The sequence below is a fragment of the Aedes aegypti genome, chromosome 3, assembly GCF_002204515.2.
Source record: "Aedes aegypti strain LVP_AGWG chromosome 3, AaegL5.0 Primary Assembly, whole genome shotgun sequence".
Taxonomy (NCBI): domain Eukaryota; kingdom Metazoa; phylum Arthropoda; class Insecta; order Diptera; family Culicidae; genus Aedes; species Aedes aegypti.
Genome location: NC_035109.1, coordinates 12207437 through 12231603, shown reverse-complemented (window position 1 = coordinate 12231603; position 24167 = coordinate 12207437). Strand labels below are relative to the sequence as shown.

General features: G+C 39.7%; 1 protein-coding gene across 4 annotated transcripts in view; it reads left to right on the top strand.

The window, feature by feature from the left end:
* The window catches only part of LOC5564326, a 293574-nt gene that overhangs the window by 125083 nt on the left and 144324 nt on the right, over positions 1 to 24167 (top strand). For 3 of the 4 annotated variants that reach the window (XM_021853179.1, XM_021853176.1, XM_021853177.1), the window contains 8 exons: positions 5485 to 5704; positions 5767 to 5906; positions 5960 to 6081; positions 6143 to 6563; positions 6630 to 6757; positions 17097 to 17309; positions 17382 to 17532; positions 17598 to 17679. In XM_021853179.1, the coding sequence (XP_021708871.1) occupies positions 5485 to 5704; positions 5767 to 5906; positions 5960 to 6081; positions 6143 to 6563; positions 6630 to 6757; positions 17097 to 17309; positions 17382 to 17532; positions 17598 to 17679 (1477 nt within the window). The remainder of the gene's footprint in view (positions 1 to 5484; positions 5705 to 5766; positions 5907 to 5959; positions 6082 to 6142; positions 6564 to 6629; positions 6758 to 17096; positions 17310 to 17381; positions 17533 to 17597; positions 17680 to 24167) is intronic. The other variant, XM_021853178.1, reaches the window with a different exon arrangement.

Genomic DNA, 24167 nt, shown 5'->3' with positions numbered 1-24167 from the left:
TTTTCATCTATTCTACAATAATAATAAAGGGGAAAGAGCAAAAATTACAGCAGGTACTAAAAATAGTACATTTAGGTAAGGTCTCTTTTTAGAGTATTGGTCACTATATTAATGCTAGTCTCTAAAAATTCTATTTTTGATGAAAAGTCTCTAAAGACTCTATTTTAATCAAAGTGTTCTCTAAAGTCACTTCGCTGCCTTAATCTATTTGCAGTGAATTCTAGTGCAAAATTTCAGAGGATCCCAAAAAGATTTCAGAGATTATTACACGAATATTTCACAAGTTCTCTAATATATATTTCTCAGATCTCGAGAAATCAAGTGATTTCTCTAGAGATTCCTTCTTAAATACTTTCAGTAACTCCTTCAGGGTTGCTGCCAACGATTTCTCAAGGGATACTTAGAGCAACTTCTTAAGTATTCGGTCGACAAAATTCTAAAGCACGTTGAACACTAACTCCAGTAATTTTCACAGAGATTGTTTTGAAAAAAAATGGCGATTATCACAGTATTTCTTCCAGATGTTTATTTCATTGGTTCTTTCAACGATTTTTCCAGTTGTTACTTCTAAGAGGGAAATTAAAGGCGAGTTTGAAAACGGTCTGCGTGATCTGTGGGATTGAATTCGAAACTTGTAACCTTATGAGTTATTGAGTCCCCAAGGGGTTCGGTAGCTTAGATGATAAAGCGCTCGTCTAGCATACAAGAGTCCTGGGTTCGAATCCCAGCCGAGCACGTGGATATTTGTCATAGTTTCACCCATAATTTATCCATCTTTATCACGCTTAATGAGTTAATTGATTTAATAAAATAACTGGGTTACCGAACAATGTGTTTCAAATAAGATTTTCAAATCTCCATGGATTTTATACAGTTTCATTAAAGGTTCCACAGCAATTATTACGGTAACTGTTACGATCACACATAAATTTCTTCAGGGATTCTGTCCAAATTTATTGAGGAATTTCTTTAAAAAGTATTGTAGGACATTATTCAGAGCAGAGCTTCTAAATTTTGTTTAGTTATCTTAGCTATTTATGAGGAAAATCCTAGACATAAATTCATCAACAATCCAGGAGTTCTTTCAGAGATCATCTTAGGAATTCATCAAGGACACAAGCTTAACCCCTCTACCGACAGCTTCATTTTTTACCGCTAAAAAAATTCAAATCGCGATAACTTTTTTATTTCTCGATATTGTTGCACCATTTTTTCACAAGATCTCAAAAAACTCTTCTAGTTTAGGAATGCATGTCAATATTAATCATTGGTGATCTAGTATTGAAGATATTCCAATGTTCCTTGGGGGACCGACATTCTCCATATAAAATGTCTTTGATGGCCATTTTGTTTTTGGTCAATTTATCAAAAAAATAAAATGTGTACTATACAATTCCAGGCAATAAGGAGCTACTCTGAAAAAATCATACAAATCGGTTCAGTATTCTTGGAGAAATCTAATAATTACGATATGAGGTTTTTTAGAGTTTTCAAGATCTTTATTTGTCCAGCGTGGTACCAGAAACATAAATGCTCACTACTCAAAGACGGCTGCACCAAATTGCTTCATTTTTTCACAACATACTCGCATTAATGTAACATTCCAAGAAGTGAATATCCGAATACGATAAAAATTCTGTAGCCTGAGAAATTAACGTGTCGGTCCCCCAAGGAATATTGGAATATCTCCGGATCCAGATGACCAATGATCAATTTTGACATAGATTCTAAAACTAGAAGTGTTTTTTAAGAACTTGTCAAAAAATGGTGCAAAAATATCAAGAAACTAAAAAGTTATCGCGATTTGAATATTTTGTTGACGGTAAATAATTAAGCTGCCGGTAGAGGGGTTAATCAGAGAGGTATTACTCTAAGATTTTTTCAAAATTTTCGCCAAAGAATTATTGGCATTTCCCTGGAGGCATGCCTTGATAAATGATTCATCTTTGAATAATCTTTAAAATTTGAAGGTATTCCCGGAAAAAGATGGAATTCTTGTAGATGCTCTTAACGAAAATGTTGCAGAAAGTCATGCGGAAATCAATAGATAAATTTCTAGAGAACTGTGATTATGTGTCTTTCTTAGTCAAGAGGAATCATTTTTTTTTCGTTTTGATTTCCCTAGACTGCGGGAGCCACAAAATCACTATTAAAATCTTTCCAGTTTATTATCCTAGATCAACACAAAGATTTCTGGAGAATTTGGAACTTCCTTGAAAAATTAAACAAACATTGCAGGGATTCCCGATTTTTAGAAAACATCCAGATTTAATTTATGATGATATATTGATCCATAGAGAAAAAGAAATCTAGTTGAATTCATGGAGGTATTTAAAACGAAATTCTTGGAAGAATTACTTAGAAAGTTCGTGAAAAATCACTATTCAAACTCCTGAGTAATATGTGAAAAAATCTACTGAAAAATCTATCTGAAGTGCAAGCAGTTATATTTGTTGTAATGTTACGAGGAATTTCAAAAAAGTCTTTAAAATATTCTTCTATTAAAATGAGGAGGTCCTGATTCCTGTTAGCTTTCTTTTTGCTTTTTTCAAGGTAAAAAGTTTGTAAAGCTGTTATTAACAAAACGCTCAGTCTCTACCAGCTATGAAAATATACAAAACGACCTCCAGAGAAATTGTCAGGGTACGTCGCTGATGTCCATTAATCTGAACCCCATTTCTAGTGACAAGCTATTTTTTGTTAAGTTCTAAAATGAAAAAAAAACATCAATCATTTTTGTATTTTGGAGAACTTCTTGAACCTGGAATTATTTTCCAAAACGTGGAAAAAACCTCGAATTATCAGGAAATTTCATTTCTGTAAATAAGTAGACACCCTGATGAGTCTCTTCAAAGATTCTTCCAAGTAATCCTCCAGGAATTCTCTGAGGATTTTTTCTAGAGATTCGTTATTGGCCTTTGAAGATTCGCTCATGACTTCCTCCAAGGATTTAATCAGAAATTACCCTGAGAGTGCCACCAGGGATTACATGGATCCTTACAGTAATCTCTAGAAGAATATCTGGGAGAATCCCTTGAGCAATCATTGCCTAATTGTTGAAAGAATCTTTTGAAAATCCTTTGGAAAAATCATGCAGGGGTCTCTAGGATGAATACTTGAGGGAATCGCTGGAGGATTTCCATGTATAGATTTTTCTGAAGTATTGAAGTGAAATTTCTGAAGAAATTGATGGGTAAATTTCTGGAGGAATCCCTATAGAGATTCCGGTAATAATTTTTGAAGGATTACCTGGGTTAATCAGGCTTAATAGAAACTCCTCTGCGATGTAAAAAGGAGGCGAATTTCGCAGAAAAACTGAACTCAAAATTTCCAACACAGATCCTCAAGCGAATCGAGTGAGAAACAAATGCGAGGATTTTTCCAGGTACTCTCTCTCTCTTGTTGTGATGCTCACCTTTACTCACACTTCAAAAGAACTTTTGAGTCTGTCGCCCGAACAAGACAGTTCTCGGGGAGTTGTGAGAGCACCCTTTTTTGATGAAATTTTACTCTGTTATGTTTTGTGCTGCATCTTCCTCGCTCATTTTTCGTTGCCTCTCTGCTTAGCATTTTTTCGCTCCCTCGCAAAGAGGCAATCTGGAGTATTTCACCGAACTCTGGTGATGTTGAGGAGTATTATCAAGCCTGGGGTTAATTACTCTATCAATCAATGAAAGGTTACCTAGGTTAATTGATGAAGGGATCTTTGAAATATTACCTGGGTAAATTGCTGAAGAAATCGTTGGAGGCATCTGAGGAGGAATCCCTGGAAAAATGTTTTGAGTGATGCTTGGATCTTTGAAAGAATCACTTTTAAGATTGTGCAGGAGGATTCCCTGAAGAAATCCCTGCAGAGACATTTCTGGATGATTCCCTGGGTAATCCTTGGAGGAATCATTGGATAAATTTCTGGAGAAATCACTGAAGAAATATCTGGAGTAATCCGAGAAGGGGTTTTTTATAGAAGAATCTAGACAGATATTTTCCTAATTTCCATGGAGAAATTTATAGAGTATTTTCTGATAAAATTCCTGGATGATGACTCCATGGCTAATCTTTGGAGAAATTTCTAGAGAACGCCGGATAAAATTTTAGAAGGCCAAAACCAATCTCTGAAGAAATTTCTATGGTAAACCATGGAATATGTACCAGGAAAATTCCTTGGAGTGATCCACGTAGCAATTTTCCAGGAGGTATTCCTTAAAGAATCCCTGGAGGAATATCTCAAAAAATTCGTGAAGTAAAAATCCTTGGATGAATTCTTGATGGAATCCCTGGAGTATTACCTGATTGAATCCCTGGAGCGATGCCTGGAGGAATACATGGAGCCCTGAAGAAGACTACCTGGGATAATTCCTGCATCTATCTTTGGAGAAACTCATGGATGAATTTCTGATGAAATATCTGGATTCTGGAGTAATGCTTGAAGAGATTTTCCTAGTGTAACCCCTGAAGAGACATCTCCGTACGGACGCCTATAGTTTTCCCGAGATGAATCCTTGAAGGATTCTAGAGGAATCTCAAAAAGAATATCAGGATAAATCGTCAAATCAATTCTTGGAGGAATATTTGGAAGGAATCCTGGAAGAATCTTTGGAGAAATCCCAGAGAAAATTTTGCTTGACGAATCTATGAAGGATTCACTGGCGAGCAGAATTGTTGAAGGTATTCCTGGAGCCCTATTGGAGCTGATCTCAAAAATCATAGTAATCAAAAGTTCATCCCGGAGGAATCACTATAGACACTAGTGGAATCCCAGGCGAAGCTAGAGTTTGACATTTGGAAGAAATTTTCGGGACTAAAAGGTGTCGTTAGAAAATCTCACATATATGCTGCGTTTTGTGAAATCAAAAAAAAAATATATGAAGCAAATGCTCAGAAGTTTTTATAAGTTTCTGTTAAAAAATCTTTAATAGTATTCTTGAATACCTTTTTTATGTTGTACGGTATATAATAGTATGCTTACGGTTATTCCTTCTTAATGAAACTCGTGGAATGCGTCTTGCTTTACGTTCAAGGTCATTCGTTCAATTGGAAACTTATCATTTAGTTTGAGCTGATTCAACTGCATGGGATGATTGTACAAAAAATCCAAATATGCTTACATCATGTCGTCTATCGGTGGAAGGCTCAAATCTATTGCTTATCATGGGAATTTTCGTTGGCAAAATGAATCGCCCAGAAAACAGAGTAATAAATCAAATTGACACGTTTATCAATCGCAATCCCAGAAATCAACCCAACAGAATCAACGGAAAGAAGTTATTTCTTGCACAAACACGTGCTGAACAAGCCTTCATTCGATTTCGATCTTATCGCTTATTGGAGTAACATTTCTTGTCGCGACATTGACGCACATTATCTTGAATCCGGTTTGGGCAGCGTCAATTTTTTCCCCGTTAATCACTACTGTCTTCTGATACCGTGAAGAAACGTTATTTCCAGTTAATTAACGCTGCTTTTTTCGCATTTCTTGTTCCACAGAAACAGTGCGTACCGGAGGCCCAGCGGAAGTACCAGATCCGGAAGCGGCAACCCACCCAGGAACGGGCGGCCACATTCGTCTGCTACACGTGCGGCGCCGATACGCTCTCCTCGCAGCTGAGGCTGGTCTACTGCTGTCCCAATGCCGAACGGGAACCATACTTCCCTTTCATAAAAACGATGAAAGCACCGACCAATGCTAGTCCGATAAGTCCTCAGGGTATGTGAACATCGTAAAACGTTCTACGAAAACTTTGTTGTAATTGTTTCCTGTATTTCTAGGTATGGTGCAAATCTGTTCAACGTGCAATAAGAAGAACGAACATCGGTCCGAAGGTGGCACCGTAAGCAATGTCGAGGAAAGGTATCCGTCTCCGTCAAAAATGACGTCTAGTGTGATAAACGAGGTTGTACGATTTAAGGTAAGCTACTAACCGGAATTGTTTCTCAACTAACTAACGCTCTATCATTGCAGCCTTATGAATCTCCTTCCGCTCTGCCTGGACCGCTACGGGATCAGAAAGACTTCCGGAGGGATTCAAGACCAAATACACCGCCTCACTCTCAAGGACCTGTTGAAAACGGTCATGTTTTTTCGTAAGTCCCCTTCAATGCTCTAAGGTCTTGGACTCGTGAACATTTTTACCGATCCTTCCAGGTGTTACATTTGTAAGAATAACTTTCCCCCGCAATCGATGGAGTGGCTGTCAACGAGTGCCGAACATATGAATTCGCATGCAATGCATTTTCCCTGCCTCAAAGGCAACAACGATCAGGGTCCGGGTCGGGTGCTGGCGTGTAAGGCCTGCGTACAAAACCTCACCGTCCAGTGGGAGACGATGGATGCCGAACGGGTGCCGCTCGAGCACCGCAAGTACATCATTCCTTCGCCGACACCAAACTCGATATCGCCCGGCGGCGGTGGCGTCGTCGTCGGGCAGTATCGACCACCGATAGCCCTGGCCACGCCGCCCACCACGCCGGCGGGCTCAAACGCACCCAGTACCTCGGTGTACTGCTTCGTCTGTGGCCTACATTCAGAGTTAAACTTTGCTAGGTTAATATATGCCAATAAAGAGGTACGTAACGGAAGTTCCCGTTAAATCAGAGGCTCAAAAACTAATACCAGTCTTCTCTCATTTTAGGGTTCTAGACCTTATTTTCCTTTTCTGTTAAAACACAAGTCACCTCCCAATGCGGAACAGTTACGAAGTGATAGTTCTGCGTTGGTTTGTACATTTTGTTATCACTCGCTGTTGAATCAATGGCGGAAGTAAGTATGGCTTATTTAGTAATATTAGTTATAGTACACAGATATTTAGGATAGTCATTGCTAACAGCCCCAATCAATGGATAAGTTATAAAACTATTTTTTATTCAATCTGTTCTCGAAAAACAAATACCCAATGACAAAAGGTTCCAAATAGCTTTTATAATTTGTTATAAGTTTCGCATAGAGGTCATTGATTCTTGGTCTCTCAAGCAAATTAGCGTTGCTACGAATCTGGATTTTAAACATTTTAAACTTATAGATTTGTTATTCACTCTGAAATCCGTACCTTTTCAAGCTCAGTTGGAGCAAAACTTAATTGGAGTTAGCTGAGTTCGAATCCCGAATCGATTCGAATCGAATCCCGAATGGTCGATGATCTTTTATATTGAATGATTGAGTCTCTATTGAACCTTTTTTTGTCTGTACCTGCTGAGCTTAGCGATTCTAGGGGACTTCCATATATAATAGCTTTGAGCCTTAACCCTATCCCGCCCATGACTTTTATTCATGATTAAAAATAGAAATCTACATTTTTGCGCAAAATCGTAAAACTAAACCTTGTTTTTAAACTATGAATTAGTGTTGTGCTCTGATGCACCACCAGGAACTGAGAGTACTTTAAGACTTCATCGATTTTTTCAGATGAGCTATATTCAAATACTTTTGTAATTGTCGTTTGTTATCTCTTTCTTTACCTAACTTTTTACATGAATACAATCCGATACTTCGATATTTTCCGACAGTGGAAGTACAGTCAACTGGATTTATCTTAATCATCGCCCTTATCCAAATTCTCTACTTCCGTTTCATTTCCTTTGGGACCATGATAAAGTGCACGATATCGGAATCTGTAATATAGCTCTATGTATATATATTCCGCTTACGATACGATTCTAATTTTGAACTTACTGCTTGATCTAATCGATTTCGGAGTATGCTTAGAAATTTTCACCACTTCATCAGTAATTTTGTCAAATCCATTCAAAGCATCAGAATCTTCATCGGAAAATCCGATAAAATCACTTTCTGCACCACTACCGTAAAGATTTGCCTTATTTCTTGACGATGTTTCAATTAAATTTGCAAACTGAGCTGATAACAACAATTTCATGTTGAATGTACACAATGATGAAATCTCGATATTACGCATTTTTGTGTGCCGTGCGCCCAGTGGTGCATATGTGCACCATACAAGTTCCATCAAATTCAATGATTGCGAAACTAAATTGTGCATTTCTAAACATATGTTAGAACAAATAAAGAGTAAATCATTTGAAAAATATGTTTGTTGCTTCCTTGGGGATACATTCTCTTTGTTACATCAGGCTTCGAAATCATGTAATATTTTTCGACCGGTAAAACCCATTCCTTCATACATATTTATCGTTAAAAAGCATGTTAAATGTGTTGGCTTACCTAAAATAAGGCATTGAAGTGTGAGAGGAGATGTGTAATTATAAAGTAGCGTGAAACAAATTTAATTTTGTTCGTTATTTTCAAAGATACAGGAGTTCAAAGTTTTGGTGCTCTACAGACACCATGGGCGGGAAAGGGTTAACCTTCTCTTCCTCACGAATTTGATCGAATATTTCTCTGTCAAAATAGCGTTATGAGAGCGAGCGGGGAAATATGGACCACATAAGGAAAACGTCATGAAACACATAGATAAATAGCAAAACTATCGTTTAAATGCAAATGGCTTGTACTATAGATTTTTTTTTATTAAAGACACTGTACTATAGAATGTTTTCTATCGTGTTATGTCGATAATTTATGTCAGCATCATCTAGAAAAATATTGGGAAGGTTTTTGAAAACCATGTTTTTATGCGGATTCACCAACCATATGGGGCATTAGGAGCCACCTAACGGAACAGTATGAGCCACCATATTCAATCGTATATTTTTTATTTAAAACAATATAGAGAAAAGCTAATGATAAACAGACAATCTTGGAAAGTAAATTTGAAGCTTTGCTTGAAATTTTAAAATCCAGCACCTTAGGTACCGTGCAAGCACCATATTCTGAACGGTTAAGAAAATCCAATTTGAATAACTTAAATTATTAAGGATTTCAACAGTTGGGATATTGGTTTGTCTTGCCGTTGGATTTGTCTAATATCTAAATAAACGTATGGATTAAAATAAAACGACCATCAATTATCAATTATTTAAAAAATCATATGTTAGTCTGACGCATGCATGTTCCTAATTATGGAAGCCATATACATCAATGGTCCTAATTATGAACACATTATTCCTTATTATGGACAGCAAACGAACTTTACGTACAATATTTGTTGAAAAAACAACTTAACCATGTATTTTAGTTTTGTAACGTTACAATGAATTAGAGATGGGCAAAATGGTCGAATTATGGGAGCGATTCGTAAACGACTCACTCACAAAAGTGAATCGACTCTTTTAATCGACTCAGTGACTCGTTTTGTAAAATCAAAAATGAATCATGTATTTCACACAATAAGCGAAAAACATAAAAATAATAAGTCGGTATATTTTTCATGCAGCTACTTGAACTATTCATGTATTCCCGAATTTTTGTCTATGATAAGTTAAATTAAAAAATTTTATCCTAAGTAATTTTTAGGGCCCTTTTTCAAAAATGTCGGTGCAAGTGAATCGTGACTCTTTTGAAAAGAACCGTGATTCGTTCACTCATTTTCTAGAGTCGACTCTTTTGAATGATTCGTGAGTGAGTCGCCCATCTCTACAATGAATCATGTTTCGAACTGTCAGTTCATTATTTTGAATGTAAAAACAATGGATGTTCAACATAAGGAACGGGCCGTTCAGAATATGGCGCTGTCTATAATATGGTACTGGCAGGGTACATAACACATAGTAAATCTAGTATTAAATTGCGACATTCGGTTCAACCTATTTTCTAGCAAAGTGTTCCACTTGTAATGGTGCACGAAGTTACAACGATATAAAAAAAATATTCTAGTATATTTAGGCAATTATCATTTATGTTCAAAACACCGCTTGTTTGGCTTAAATATAGGTGGCTCATTTTGCCCCGCTTCTTCACTTTTTAAAAAATATTCCGTTTTCCAATGATTTTGTTTACGAACAAATCTAATTTCGCGCACGAATTGTTCAATTTTATCAGAAGATTCAATGGACTGGTTGAATCTACCAGAATAATAAGTATAATTGTCTTATAGCCTTAATTGAAAACTGCCAAAATTATAACCTTTTTTTACCGGGACCAGGACTGAGGTACTCTCGTGGTAATTCGAACGCTTTTCTGCTCAATCCTACTGTCAAAATAGCTTTTTAGAAGCTTTCACAACTGCACCAGAACGGTGTTGAAGTGCGTGAGCTACCGCCTCTTAACTTGCGATGTAGAACGCTTTTTCAGAGTGACAAACGCGCAGTAACGGATGCCCTGCTTTTATGGTCACTCAGCTCCCTGGACAACTGACAGGATAAGCGTCCAGAGTATATTTATCAATCCAAAACACAACAGATCTTCTGCACCTTTACTAGGCTATTAAGGGTTAACTTCTTCAACCACTTTTTTACGAGTGGGAAATCTGCAAACAGCCGTTTGAGAAGGTAACTCAGAAAGTGTAGGGAGGGCGCACCAACAACGACACCCACTAAAACCAGCCCATGCATTGTACTTGAGCAATTCTTGTAGAAATACTCAAGTAGTGTACAGTGCGCCGACATTACCCTTGGCCTCAGACTCTTATCTCCCCGGCTCCACCTTACGGTATTTCTTCGGGGAGGGATTAGTGCATATAGCACAACACGTGTAGCAGAAGTAGCCTAGGCAAACTCTAGCCGACTTAAACTATGTTACCGGGGTCTAGCAGCAATTCTAGCATAATGTGAGTGACAGCCGTAGTTACTGCATTCCAGCACTCGGTATCAGCACACATTCTCTAGATTGTATTGTCAGCGGACGTGTCCCCTCCGCATGTAGCGAGCATGCGATCTCTCACAACAATGAAACGCGGGCAATCAAACACGACATGCTCCGCTGTTTCCTCCACACCAGCACAATTGGAGCACGCAGGAGATTCTGAGTGCCCGAACCTATGCAGGTACTGCCTATAGCAACCATGTCCTGACAGAAACTGCGTCAGGTGGAAGTTCACTTCCCCATGGTTTCTTTTAGCCGATGGGTTCATCTACCTTTTGTGGAGTTATTCCATTCCTGCTGTCAACCTGCTGGCCCCTCTTTGGTTGAAGCATTGAACATCTGCCTTGATGATGAGCCCGATGGGCGTCATCCCGGCTATGATGCACACGGCCTCTTTAGAAACCGTTCGGTATGCGCTTGCTACTCTTAAGCACATTATCCTGTACGTGCTTTCCAACTGCTTTAGGTTTCTGCTCGTTCTAAGCGCTTTCGACCAGATTGGTCCTCCATACCTTAGTATGGATAGCGCCACGCTTGCCAGGAGCTTGCGTTTGCTGGCTTTTACAGCAGAGCTATTAGACATCATACTCGAAAGTGCCGCTATAGCCGTAGATGCCCTTTTACAGGCACATTCAACGTGGCTAGCGAAGCTGAGCTTGTCATCGATCATTACTCCAAATGGCCTAAGGGATCGCTTGGACTTGCGGTTGTTGATCACCACCACCTCAGACTTCATCTTTTTCTTAACTATGGAGATAGAGTGCGCTGCTGTCAACTCTGTTTCCTTCGGCGAAGCTAACAATCTTCATACAGTAGAATCCTACCATCAAAATAGTTTTCTAGAAGCAACTGCACCGGTACTTGAAGTAGTGAAGTGCGTGGGTTATTGCTTCCCAGCTTGCACTGTTGAACGCATTCTTCATATCCAGTCCAGAGTGACGGATACCGCTTCTTTTATGCGCGATTGCCATATCAGCTGTCTGAAAGACCGACTGGATAGCGTCCAGAGTAGATTTACCTTTCCTGAATCCGAACTGGTTGTTGGACCTTTCGCACCTTTCGCATACAGTACTAGCCTGTTGAGGATATACCTCTCCAATAATTTGCTCGTCGTATCTAGTAGATAGTTAGATCTATACGGGGGCCATGGGTTCGTGGGATGATACAGGAAGAGTACATCGATTATCGAGCGCAGCAACTCGGGCGATTGCTCTTGGGGCGCTATGGCACATTTGGTCTTAGCCATTACCACTCTGTAGGCGTCACCCCACGGACTCGAGTTAGCACTCTAGCATAGACTATCAAAGCATGCCCGTCTTCTACCCTTGATTTCCTTTTTGATAGCTAGCTTTGCCTCTCTGTATGCTGCACCGCGCTCTATTTTTTGTGCTTTTGTGCGTACGCGTTGCATTCTTCGTCTAGCCCGCAGGCAGATTACTCGAAGATTTGCAATTGATTCGCACCACCACTACACCGGCGGCCTCGGCGTGGAAGCATCACATGCTCGTGATATCACAGCAACTATCTCTTCAGAGTGTTCCGTTCGCCTCAGGGCTTCAGTGAATACTTCGCCGTCGAAGCGCGTTGTTTTCCATCCTCGGGCTTGGGTCGAGTTACATCGCGCTGCCTTCCGCCCGCCTGGTATTATACTATAGCGAATCGATTGATGATCGCTATGAGTATAATCGTCAACGCGCCAGTTCATGGTACCTAAAAGGTTAGGACTACAAAACGTCATGTCAATAATCGATTCTGCACCATTTCTACGGAAGGTACTCACTGTACCCACATTTGCCAGCTCTACATTTAATGCGGCCAGGGATTCCAACAATCGTGCCTATTCTGCGCGGCGTGTGAGGTGACACGAGTCGAATGAGGTGACAATTGTCGACTCGCTCCCATTTGATTAACATTAGTCGTCTCACGTCACTCGCGGTGAGAGCGACTCGTCTCTACTCACACGCCGCGCAGAATAAGCACGAATATCTGACCTCTTTGGTTGGTGCAGCGGCTACCCTACTCCACTGCCCATGCATTAAAGTCGCCAGCTATCACTACTGGCTGCCGATTAGCTAGTTCGGCTATCATCCTGTCGACCATGTGGGAAAATTCCTCAATCGACCACCTTGGGGCGCGTAACAACTGCAATAGCACACGCCGTTGATTTTTGCTATCGCAAAACCGTCATTTGAGCAAGAGACTACTTCTTGGATTGGGTATCGTCCTGTCGTCCCTATAGCTGCTAGTCCGATAGTAACAGCACGTCAGTCTTGGTTTCCGAGACTGACTGCCAAAGGAGCTGTTGGGCTGCATCACTGTGTAAAACGCATAATGCGAAATTATAATGGTGAACTTTTAAACTAAGGGCCCAGATAGCCGTAGCGGTAAACGCGCAGCTTTTCAGCATGACCAAGCTGAGGGTCGTGGGTTCGAATCCCACCGGTCGAGGATCTTTTCGGGTTGGACATTTTCTCGACTTCCCAGGGCATAGAGTATCTTCGTACCTGCCACACGATGTACACATGCAAAAATGGTCATTGGCATAGTAAGCTCTCAGTGAATAACTGTGGAATTGCTCATAAGAACACTAAGCTGAGAAGCAGGCTCTGTCCCAGTGGGGACGTAACGCCAGAAAGAAGAAGAAGAACTTTTAAACTAAATTAATCCTAGCCACATTTAGCATCAGGATTGAACCTGGAGAAGGACAGCTGATTATCTCGGAAAACACAAGGACACATGCACCATTGCTCCGGGTAGCGCAGAGACGGCTGGTACTCCACAAGCACCGTTTGCGGCTAGGTTTCAATTAGACCCTCATAACCATTCATTCTTATGCACGATTAGCTTGAAGCTGTATAAATTAGGGATTATCTGGATGTCCTTGTAGGCCCTTTGGATGGAGTCCGAAGGATTTACCAGTAACGTCGACGTCACACTGCCTCGATGATCTCGATGATTTTTCACACCAGAGTGTCGCTCTTCGGCGTATTTCGCCTCCTCTATTTTGATATCAAAGGTCTCGCCCAAGTTCCTTCGTTTTACTGCCTTCTTGATCTTAGATGTGGAGTTGGCAAATACATTGTTGCCATATTCTCTTGATCGCGAGACTTCGTTCGTACCAGCATTTCTGCTCCGGAGAACAGTCGCGAAAGTTTAATTTCAGTATGGCTCGACTTAGTGGCTTTTTTGGCATCGTCGTAGGAAACTAGCCATAATAAAAAACAGCTACTCTGTCGTCTGAATTCATTGTTCCCAAAACTACTCTAAATATTTGAACAACATCGATCAAGGCTAATGAGCTCAACAAGCTATGAGAAAATAGTAGACTTCGTCAATGTTTTAACCTCTCGGTTAAATTGTAACGCGAATTTTTGTAACGATAGTAGTCGCGTTGTACATTTACCCCTCCCCTTGGTTATGCGACCTTGCCGCGATGGGAGGGCATAATCCATTAGCCCATATGATGGAAACCAAAGGCGTAACCTGTAGTGGTGGTATCACATTTTGGCACTTTTTGCTTAAAGCCGCGTCATAATTTATATGGCATAGACGCAATAATATCTCGGATGTGATCCAACGGACATTCTGCGTCATTGATAGAATTGATGCCCATTTCAAATAATTAATCTATTCGAAGTGGACATTAATACTATTGGTGACGTTCAGTTTGCCTTTTGCTAACCAGAATGATCCGTAGCCACTCTTACTATTAGCTAGTTAGATACATCGTTATCATATACGACGTAGGGAATACATAGGAACTCTTAGGAAAATGACTAGTAGATTCACTGAGTAGAAATAAGTGGCGACAATCTTATTTTAATATGGTTTTTACATTGCCATAATAAGAAATACCTCTTTTGTAACAGCGGTATAAATAATCTAATTCCAGCTTCATTTTCGCAAAATTTACTAGTAGAAAGTAGGCGTTGTGAAGCATTGCATTTGCCACCGAAAAGTGAATCATGTAGGAGACTGTAATAGAAGCCTAAGGTAACTTTACTCTTCAATATTCACTATAAAATGACTATGGTACGTAAGACGCTGAGATCGATCATTAGGTTATACTTGCTAGTTTCGAAAAATTGTTGAACAGACAAGGAAAGCGACTTTTTTCTTTAAGCATATATGAACGTAATGACCATTAAACACTTTTAACAACAAAAAATAAAATTAACTAGAATTACTACTAAACAGCCTAATTCTGTTAAAACTTGACGACAATTGACATTTAAGACTCTAATCTTACGTAAAAGACAGGAGTAATCAGAATAGCACTTAAATGACAAATTATTCAAAACCATTTCGACTAGACAGTATTAGTAATGACACTACTACACAACTATTTCAAACAAATTCTGATGGAGCTGCTGATTTTCACAATGCTTCCTTTTCTCAGAAGCAAGAAATATGGGTACTTTCAAAACTACCACGTCACAATACTAATAAAAAAACAGTGTTCATGTGGGCGCCATTGCCTAGTCCGTCTGAGTATTGGTCCTGGTAGAGAGGAAACTTGGCAAAAGCCAGACCGAGGGTTCAGCCTTGACAAGTTAAGCTGTCAGGCAGCTCCAACTGAATACCATACAAAAAAAAAAAAAAAAAAAAAAAAAAAGATAGTAGTCGCGCGTTGTACATACATTGTACAAGACCCTTGGTTTTTCATGTTGTATATAGAAAAACCTTATTCGACAAAGTTGTTCAGTAGATCAAGGGCTGACATACGATGATCATTCAGATACGGAATTTCGCCAGTGAGCATGAAAAACCTGTGGGGCTAGTGAAAAATGAGGTGACGTTTTTCAAAAACTTTTTCTGTATTTTTTTTTTAATTCTACATAAAAATCAATTTCAGTAAACTGCTTATATTTGGTGGGAGTCAAACTAAAAAATATACACGACCTCATTTGTTTTAATTTAAGGTCTCTAGAATTTGAAGAAACCCAAGTATGCGAAATTCATTACCCACTTGCCCCACGGTACCCTATATTATTCAAGTTAGTAGGAAAAAAATGGCAAGCGAAGATAGCGAAGTTATGTCAGAATATACTTCAGTAATCAGAAAATACGTTCATTCACGAAAATAATGAAAATAACGCTGGTGGATGCAAAATTCACGTTCAAACAATTTTCGTATTTTTACCATACTGTAAAAAAGTTGTTTGAGTGGTGGTTTTTGTGGTGCCCAGTTCCACCGATAGTGACCACTTCCGGTAGTGTCCAAACCTGTCCATGTGTGAGGCCGATCCCAGTCGGAAAATGCGATCCTGCCCCAACACACATTTTTTTCGCAAATTCTACCAGAGTTTTGGAAGAGAATTCTTCAGAACTTGCTAATTGAGTTACTGAACTAATCATTGGGAGCAATTACTGAAGCAAATTGTGGACAAATGCTTGAGTTATTTTCTAATGAAATTGCTGGAGAAGTCACTGAAAAATCCTAGAGTAATACTCAACCTCTGACCTCTGACTACCCTCTGAGAAAAGTTTACTAGGATGCTTTGGGAAAACTATATTTAATTCTATTGGAATTTTCCTTGCTTCATTGAGAGTATCACATTTTTCTCAAGCTGTAAATAACAATTTTGTTGAGCACCTCAGAGTTATTCAACGTTCAGAAAAGATAAATACACTAGGCTAAGTTTGACAAAAAAGATAACGATATTTCCATTTGTTCAGTCTAGTTTAATAGAGCAATAATTAAAATACTTCAACCATTTTTTTTATAATATAATGATAGAGAAATAGTTGACGGGGTTGGTGGTCTGATGGCTACCGCTTCTGCTTCATATGCAGAAGGTCATGGGTTCAATCCCAGGCCCGTCCCTTTCCTCGTACTTTGTAGTTGTGTATCTCTCACTTGCTTCTATCTTCCATTCTAAATATATCACACTCAAACTATTCGTTCATAGCAAACGCTAGAACCAGAGACGGACAAGAAACTGTTTCCCTAACGCTTCCTACTTCCACGCACACGCCTTTCTTACGCCTGATACATAGGCAGTCTGCTAACCACAAAAGCAAACCTCTCTGCCATGCCTTTCCCCCAATCCATACACTCCCGCATGAACTGGCGTGGATGCAGTGGAATATACGGTCTACGTGGGAGCCAGTTCAATGCATCATCAATTCCTCCCCCTTCCCCTCATTGGTCTGCATTCTGACGTGGCAGGTGCCATTGTTGCCTAAAAATAGAAGATCACCAGCACTTATACACTGAGGATGCCTGTTAGTCCCAAGCAGTCATTCGGTTGGTTCCTTGTGTAAGTGCAGCTGATCTGGCGATACTGGAGTGCATCCACGGGCGGCCAATCAAGCTCAAGCTCAATATAATGATAGAGAAATAGAAACTTAGTGTGATAGAGAAACGTTTTTCATTATATTTTGAACAAACAAAACATGTAGGTATGTACTTCGATCACTAATGCCATAACTGTCTCCACAGATATGAAGCTCAAAATACGGTTCCTCCGGGCAACCGGGAGTACAACTTCCACGACTACTGCTGCCACCTGTGCGGGATCACAACCTATCGGAAGCGAGTGCGTGCGTTGCCCATCCGGGAATACCCCTTCGTGGCGAATCGAAAAAGCGACGGACTGCTGCTGGAGAACGGCGACTACGCAGTGGTCTGTCTCGATTGCTACGAAGGCCTGAGGTAAGCTATTTGGTGGTAAAACAAGGATACTGAATCAAATTTAAACGATTTTTTTTTATTTTCGAATTGCAGGCAACAATCAGCCGAATACGATCGGTGGGGTGTGGCGATCGAGAAGCGGGAGTACAACTGGGTGGCACAACCACCACCACCGGAGGACAGTCCGGATGTGTCTGTCGCCCGCCTACCGAGCGGGGAACGGACTGATAAAGTCAATAAAAATGTAAGTTTGATTCTCATGATAGCGATTTGCGGAGATGTAACGGATATTTCACTTTCTTATTACAGTCTCAAGTAGGTCTACGTCCAATACCAAATAAGAAGAACTGTTCTCCAAAGCAAGTTAGTAACGATAAGCAGCGAGATGCAAGTAAGTACAATTTCAATTACTTATTATACAGTTTACTTTTATACAGAGTGAAGATAGTAGCAATTCCGAACATCATTTAATTCAAACAAACAAGTTAGAAAAGTTGATAATCATTTCAAGTGAATGATTCGTGCAATATTTTCCCGACAGATGAACTTTTAGTTCAATTTTGTTCAGATTAATCTCACCTTTCACCTTGGGAGAGGTGTTCATAAAAAAATCTGACTTTCACAGACTTGTATCCCTTGCCATCCCAGCTCAATTTTTCTTCATCATTGAGCTGGTTCTGCATAAAAGTGTGGAATAACTTTTTTTGCTCCTGACGATCTATATAGCTACAGTAGGTACAACCGACTCTCTATCAGCGATGCATCCTTCACCTCAGCAAATTGGTGGACGTGCCCTACTCTGAGCGGAAAGGCGGCCGGTTGTGTTTGAAACCGAAAATGAACCCCAGGCGCAAACTTTGTGTTATTTCATACAAAATTAAAACAAACACGACAACCTGGAAAGCTAAGGATGTGCTCAAAGTTCTTCTCTCGCTAGGGACAGGCACTGAATAATGTGTGTGTTTGTGTTTATGGGAGACGTGGAGTTATTTAATGCTCGTTCTAGCGGATGGACGACTGAGCGCGAGAGCGGTGGGAAATTGGAAAAGCGAGAACAAGAGGTCGCGAGAACAGGATCAATCTGTTGACGCTCACTGCGTGAGATTCGTATACCGGGACAGACTAGCGTTTTCCACACTGCTTCGTGGGGTGGGTGTCAAACTCTGTGTAATAGACGGTAATTTTCCTGAAAGGTGATATACATCAGCAATCTTCGGTACTTCGGAACTTGCTCGCTTGCTCACTCCTTCTGCCTTTTTGTTCTCTTTCTAGCTCGAAGCGGTATCGCTTAGTCTACTGTTGTTACTGATACATTTGTCTGATATAACATTTGTTCACACTGTGACGCCACCTAATATAGTGAAAAATTGAGTTCTCTTTCCACTGTCGGGGTAAGTGATTTGCACGGTGGTGTCAAATGTATTCATAATTGGGCAAATTGGTACTCAAAAGCAATGTCAGCAGATTATCGAGCTACTTATTTGCGAAACTATTTTGAACATATCAAACGATTCTCGACGTAATTTTACAGGATATTTTTCAGATTCTATTCTTACAAGACTTTCCCAAAAGATTCTTTCTTGTATTATTTCCCAATTGAAATTTTCATATTTGTCAAAGAATTCTTCATGGAACCTTCAATTGCAGTTTAAACTTCTCTATAGACACTTCTAAAAAACTAGAAATTCTAGCAGATAGATATTCCTTCAGGCATTTTTTCAAAGATTCCTTTATAAATTTCTCTTGGAATTGTTTCAGAAAAATTGTTGTCGATTTTAAAAAGTATTCAAAATTTGTTGAAATTTTAACAATTGAAATTTATCAAACTATTTCCAATTTATCATTTAATCTTATGACTTTTTTGACTCAGAATGCGAATATTTTTTATTTATACGTATTTATCATGCCTCAAAATTACATCATGAACTCCCACAATACCTGTTCATAAATTTCCACCAAAAGCTCATAAAATGCGAAGAAAGAAATAGCTGTGTAACGGTGTGATCCACCCCGTCATCTCTTCTCGGATTCAAACCTCAAACAGCCCGCAAACGAAGTTGCATATATACAGGGGCCACACCGACGGAAGCACTCATACCGCTCCAAAATCTCAATCGTCCGTCTGACGTTGGTATTGGTTCTCGGTTTCGAGTCTTCTCTCGTGAGCTCTCTGGCGCTTCTCAGCAGCAGGATACATATTTTATGTGACGTTATGGTGGCACCCCGTGCACTTTATCTTGTCCGCCTTCTCCCACCGTCGTCGCCCTCTGTCTCCGGATCAAAGAACCGAGCGTGTGAAGAGTTTGCGCAAATTATCTAGAACATACAAATTACCATAAATTGAAAGAAAAACCACAACACAAAGTGGTTGTTGCACGAACTTGCTGGTTGCTTGCTGCGCGAGTATGAGAGTGGAGAGATTGACTCTATAGGTATCGCTGTGGCACGGAACCGAATCAAGCCAGCCGTGTGTGTTGGTGATGAAGTTCTACCATAGAGGGGGCTCTAGTATCTTGGCCCCGAAGAACGGGGATGGAGGTTTTCGGATCCTCGACCCATCCTGGAAGGGGGTTGGGTTGTGGGAGATGGGATTTCCTCTCCGAGTGGTGGTTGGCAAAATCATGGGGTTCACGCGAAGAAGAGTATCACTTCGGAACGCTGACTGTGTGGTATGCAGGATGTGCCATCTATACAGAGGCGTGTACTCACAATCGGTGGGCGATTGGATTGTTCCATAAGAAAAGAAAACGACCAACGATAAACTGAAAGACTTGAGCAGGTTGAATTTCAATGGCCTTCTATTAGACGCTGCCACCCACTTTACGCCCACCGTAATTTCTCAGCTGTCGTTCAATGTATACTAGTGAAATTTGGTGCTCATACTATGCCTCAGTCACAATCGAAAAATTAGCTCTATCCGATTGGAAACAGCTGATAAATTGCGGTGGGAAGAAAGTGGGTGGCAGCGTGTTATAGAAGACCTGACTGTACAAAGATGTCATATGGTTAGGCTTTATTCAGCTTCGATTTTCACCACTTCTTCCAGTCATTGTCGAATCTTATCTGGTATTAATTATGTTTAATCGTTATGTTTAATTCTTCTATAAGGCTCGGTATAAGTCCTAGGGGAATTCAGGACCAATTCAAGATTTTCGGGGGAATTTCAAAACGATTCCAAATAGCAATTCGTGAAGAAACTTTTTGGGATACTTCCTGTGGAATGAATGGAGGAAATCGTGAAAATTTACCGGAAAAATCGTAGAGGCATTCCGAGAGAAATTACTAAAGCAACTCTCGATGGACAACCGAAATTTATTCAGAGTTTCCTTTAGATTCTTACGAGACATCCTTCAGAAATTTCTCAATGTATTGTGTCCGGAAAATTTCCATATTCGTTAAAAAATTGTTCATGGAATCTTCAATTGATTTCTCTACATAAATTGATGATTCTTCTAAGGAATCCTTCAAGGATACACTTAAAAAAGATTTTTCAAAGATATTCCTTCATACACCTTTCAAAAGATTCCTTAATGAATTTCACCTTCGAGGATACAATAAAAAAATCTATCAGAATTTTCTTGAGGCATTGGAGGATCATTGGAGACCTTTCGTAAATGCTTTAATTGATTTCTCCTGGAATCATTGTAGATGTCCATTTCAAATTCTTCCATAATTTCCTCTACTGATTCCTCCAGCAATTCTTCAAGAAACTCCTTCATGGATTCCAAAAAAACAAAACCCGATCAAGAATTTCCCACTTTCCCGTATAAGATTTGTCGCATTAAAATTTGCGCAGCTTCGATTTTGACCAATTCTTTAATTTTCAGAAATCAAATCTCATTTGATATTTAAAGAACAATAATGTTTGAAAAGATGTCAGGAGCAATTCGTAGCGTGGTATTTTGAGAAAGTACAGTTTAACGTTTGTCTGGCCACATCTGACGTATTCCTGAAGAAAAACTGTCGAGGCCCTCGAAGGTTCCTCTCGAGATGTAAACGATAATTTAGGGTTGAATTTCTTTTGAGCTTCAAGCTCTCAAATGATTCTTTGAGATTCGTAACCGAATGCTTCCAATACTTAAGACCAATTTATTATATAATCTTCGACGATGTCTGACAGAATCCTAAAGTAGATTTCTTGTATAAAACTTGTCGAGTTATCCATATATCCCTAATTAAATCTTTGGTTGATTTGTCTCGAGATCCTTAGCGGATTTTTTACAAAACACTTGTTTGATTCCAGTCAAAAGCAGTGTAAGATTGCTATTGTGATCCTTGCTAGATTTCTGACAAGATCGCTGTTAGATTCTAGTATTTCTAGAAAATCTATGGATAATTTGTCTTACGAAACTCAACGTATTCCAGTCTGAATCCTTTGTGGACTCATTGATCAGAATGAAGAGATAATTTTTATGAAACAGCTGGCGACAACATTTTTTTTCTTGATAGATTTCCGATCATAAGTAACAATCGCAGATGAAAATAAAAGACTTGTTTGGATTTAAATCGGTTATTAAACTATGACAAGATCTGAAATGTTGGATGGATAGAGTAAATAAGTAGTTTATTTTCAAAATCTTTAGCATTTGAAATTTGTTAACGATTTCATCAGATATTTGCCAAGGATCTCTGCAGGAATGCGTCAAATGACACAACTTGTAAAAATCGTTAAATCTGACAAGTGAGCATAAGGACTTTACTAGTTTTCCATTAGATCTTGACGGATTTATTGTAAAATATTTGGCATTATCCTGCCTAGATTATTTGCAGCTTTCAAATATGATCCTTTCATGCGATCCTTCGTACCTACCAGATGAGTTTGAAGTACTTCTCGTGGAATCCTTGGAGGACTTCCTATGGCTGCACAAAGTGTTTTTTTTTTTAAACGATCAAGCATGGTAAAATTCACTTACTCAACCGAAAGCCATCGATAAAAAATAGCAATATATCTGCTGCTACCGAACGTTCAGTGACAAATAGCTGTGAAGAGTGTTGTGTGAAAGCCTCGATTGTGTAAAAGCGAGAATCGGATGGAACACGAAGTGAAGTTAGTACCAATACACTTGAATCTGCGAAACACGAATGAACGTATTCAGCATCCATTCGCCGAATTTATTCAGCTGAATGAGCGGATTCCCCTCTCACTGAATCTGAATCATTCTGCTCATCAGCACTTGAAACCGAATGCCATTCAAACGGAATCATACGGCATTGCATACGGTTGCCTTCTGCTTTCAGAATCCGTAGCGAATCAATAGGTTGCCCTTTTTTTTCGCTCAATGCTCGCCGAAGAAACCGAAGGCAGCCTCGCTCCCGACTGTGCGTGGAAGCGAATGGGGGGAACGCAATAACTGAGTGAGTGTTTCCCATGCTTGCTCACGAATAAGAGTTGTACAGTTGAAACTCACGAGTGAGTATAGTATCGCGAGAGTTCAAGTTGTACAACTCATACTCGCGAGTGAGTTAGCAATTTTCAGTGAGTATTCATGAGTTTTCCAAATCCCAACACTGGCGGCACGCGGATTCTTTGTCAGATACTTGGATCTTGGCCAGATAGTTTGTGAAGTCCATGGAGTTTCTAGTAGATCCTTAGTAGATTCATGATGTAATTATTGAAGGATTCCTGCAGAGATCTTCGGTGAACTGCTTATGCAAGATTTAACTGAAAAAAAAATCATTGACCGGCGAGATTCGAACCTGGCACCTTTAGTATGATCTTTCCTCCACTTATTAGATTAAAACTGGGGTCTGTCCCGCGCCCGCCGACGCCTCCGACCGCACACCGCATCAGGGGAGTTTGGGGTTGTTTGGTTGAACGAGAAACACATTTTGCTTCCGCTTTTTGTTGCCCCTTGCTCGATCCTGTTGGCTCCCGCCGTCGTATTATGATTTTAATTTCCCTTTGTGTGTTTATATGAAACACTTTGCTGTTGGCTACACAAAAGCATATTAAAAGTTTTTTTTTCTCGTTCTGTTTCTGCACCACTTTGTCGGAATGTTCTGTGTGAACTCTGGATTTCGGGCAGGGATGTTCATACTGGCACTCTGGGTTTTGAATCGAGGGGCTGCTCCGGAACGGAGGGGGTGTAATGGAGGGTCGGCGGCGGTGAAAACGAATTTTCAGCTTCAGGAAAACCCATAAAGGAAAAGCGGACTGTGGCTTTTGGAAACTTAGTTAAAGGTAACTTCTGTTCGACTCTCTCTCTCTCTCTCTCTGCCGTTTGCCACCACTGGTTGGTGGTTTGGCATAGCACAAGCACACACAGCCAGAGGAATCTGATAGGTGTATAAATATTTCAAACGAAGGCGAGAATATTAAATGAGTTTCTCCCGGGGCGTAAATGAGGATGTGTTAAAAAGGTAATATTTAGGGGGAAGATTAACTGAATAATTTGTCGTCGTTCTGTGCCGAAGGGCGAACAGAAAACCGCTTATTTTATGACACCTCCTCGGAGCAGTTCAGAAGGAGATGACCGCAGATCGTATGAAGCGTTTGGGATTGATTTACGTTTTTTTTTGCTCATTTCAGTAGATGAAGGATGCTCATTTCAGTAGATGTTGTACGATTTCAACACAATTTAAGATTTCCTATCCTTTAAAAATGCTAATAGTAACATTTTGTCAATGAAAAAGAAAAATAGTTTTTCCTATGATATGATCAAAATCATAAATTTCAAAGATATTGACAAAAACCGTATTGAAATTCGCAAGAATGTAACCATTTTTATTACAAAATTCTTTGCCATTTTACTGTAATCTTTGAAGCTGGAATTCAGTAATGATTCATTAGATGTTTCTTTAAAAATATATTATGCATTAATTTTCATAGAAATAATTATTGCCTGGTGAAATAAATGACGAACCATGTGTACTGGTTAG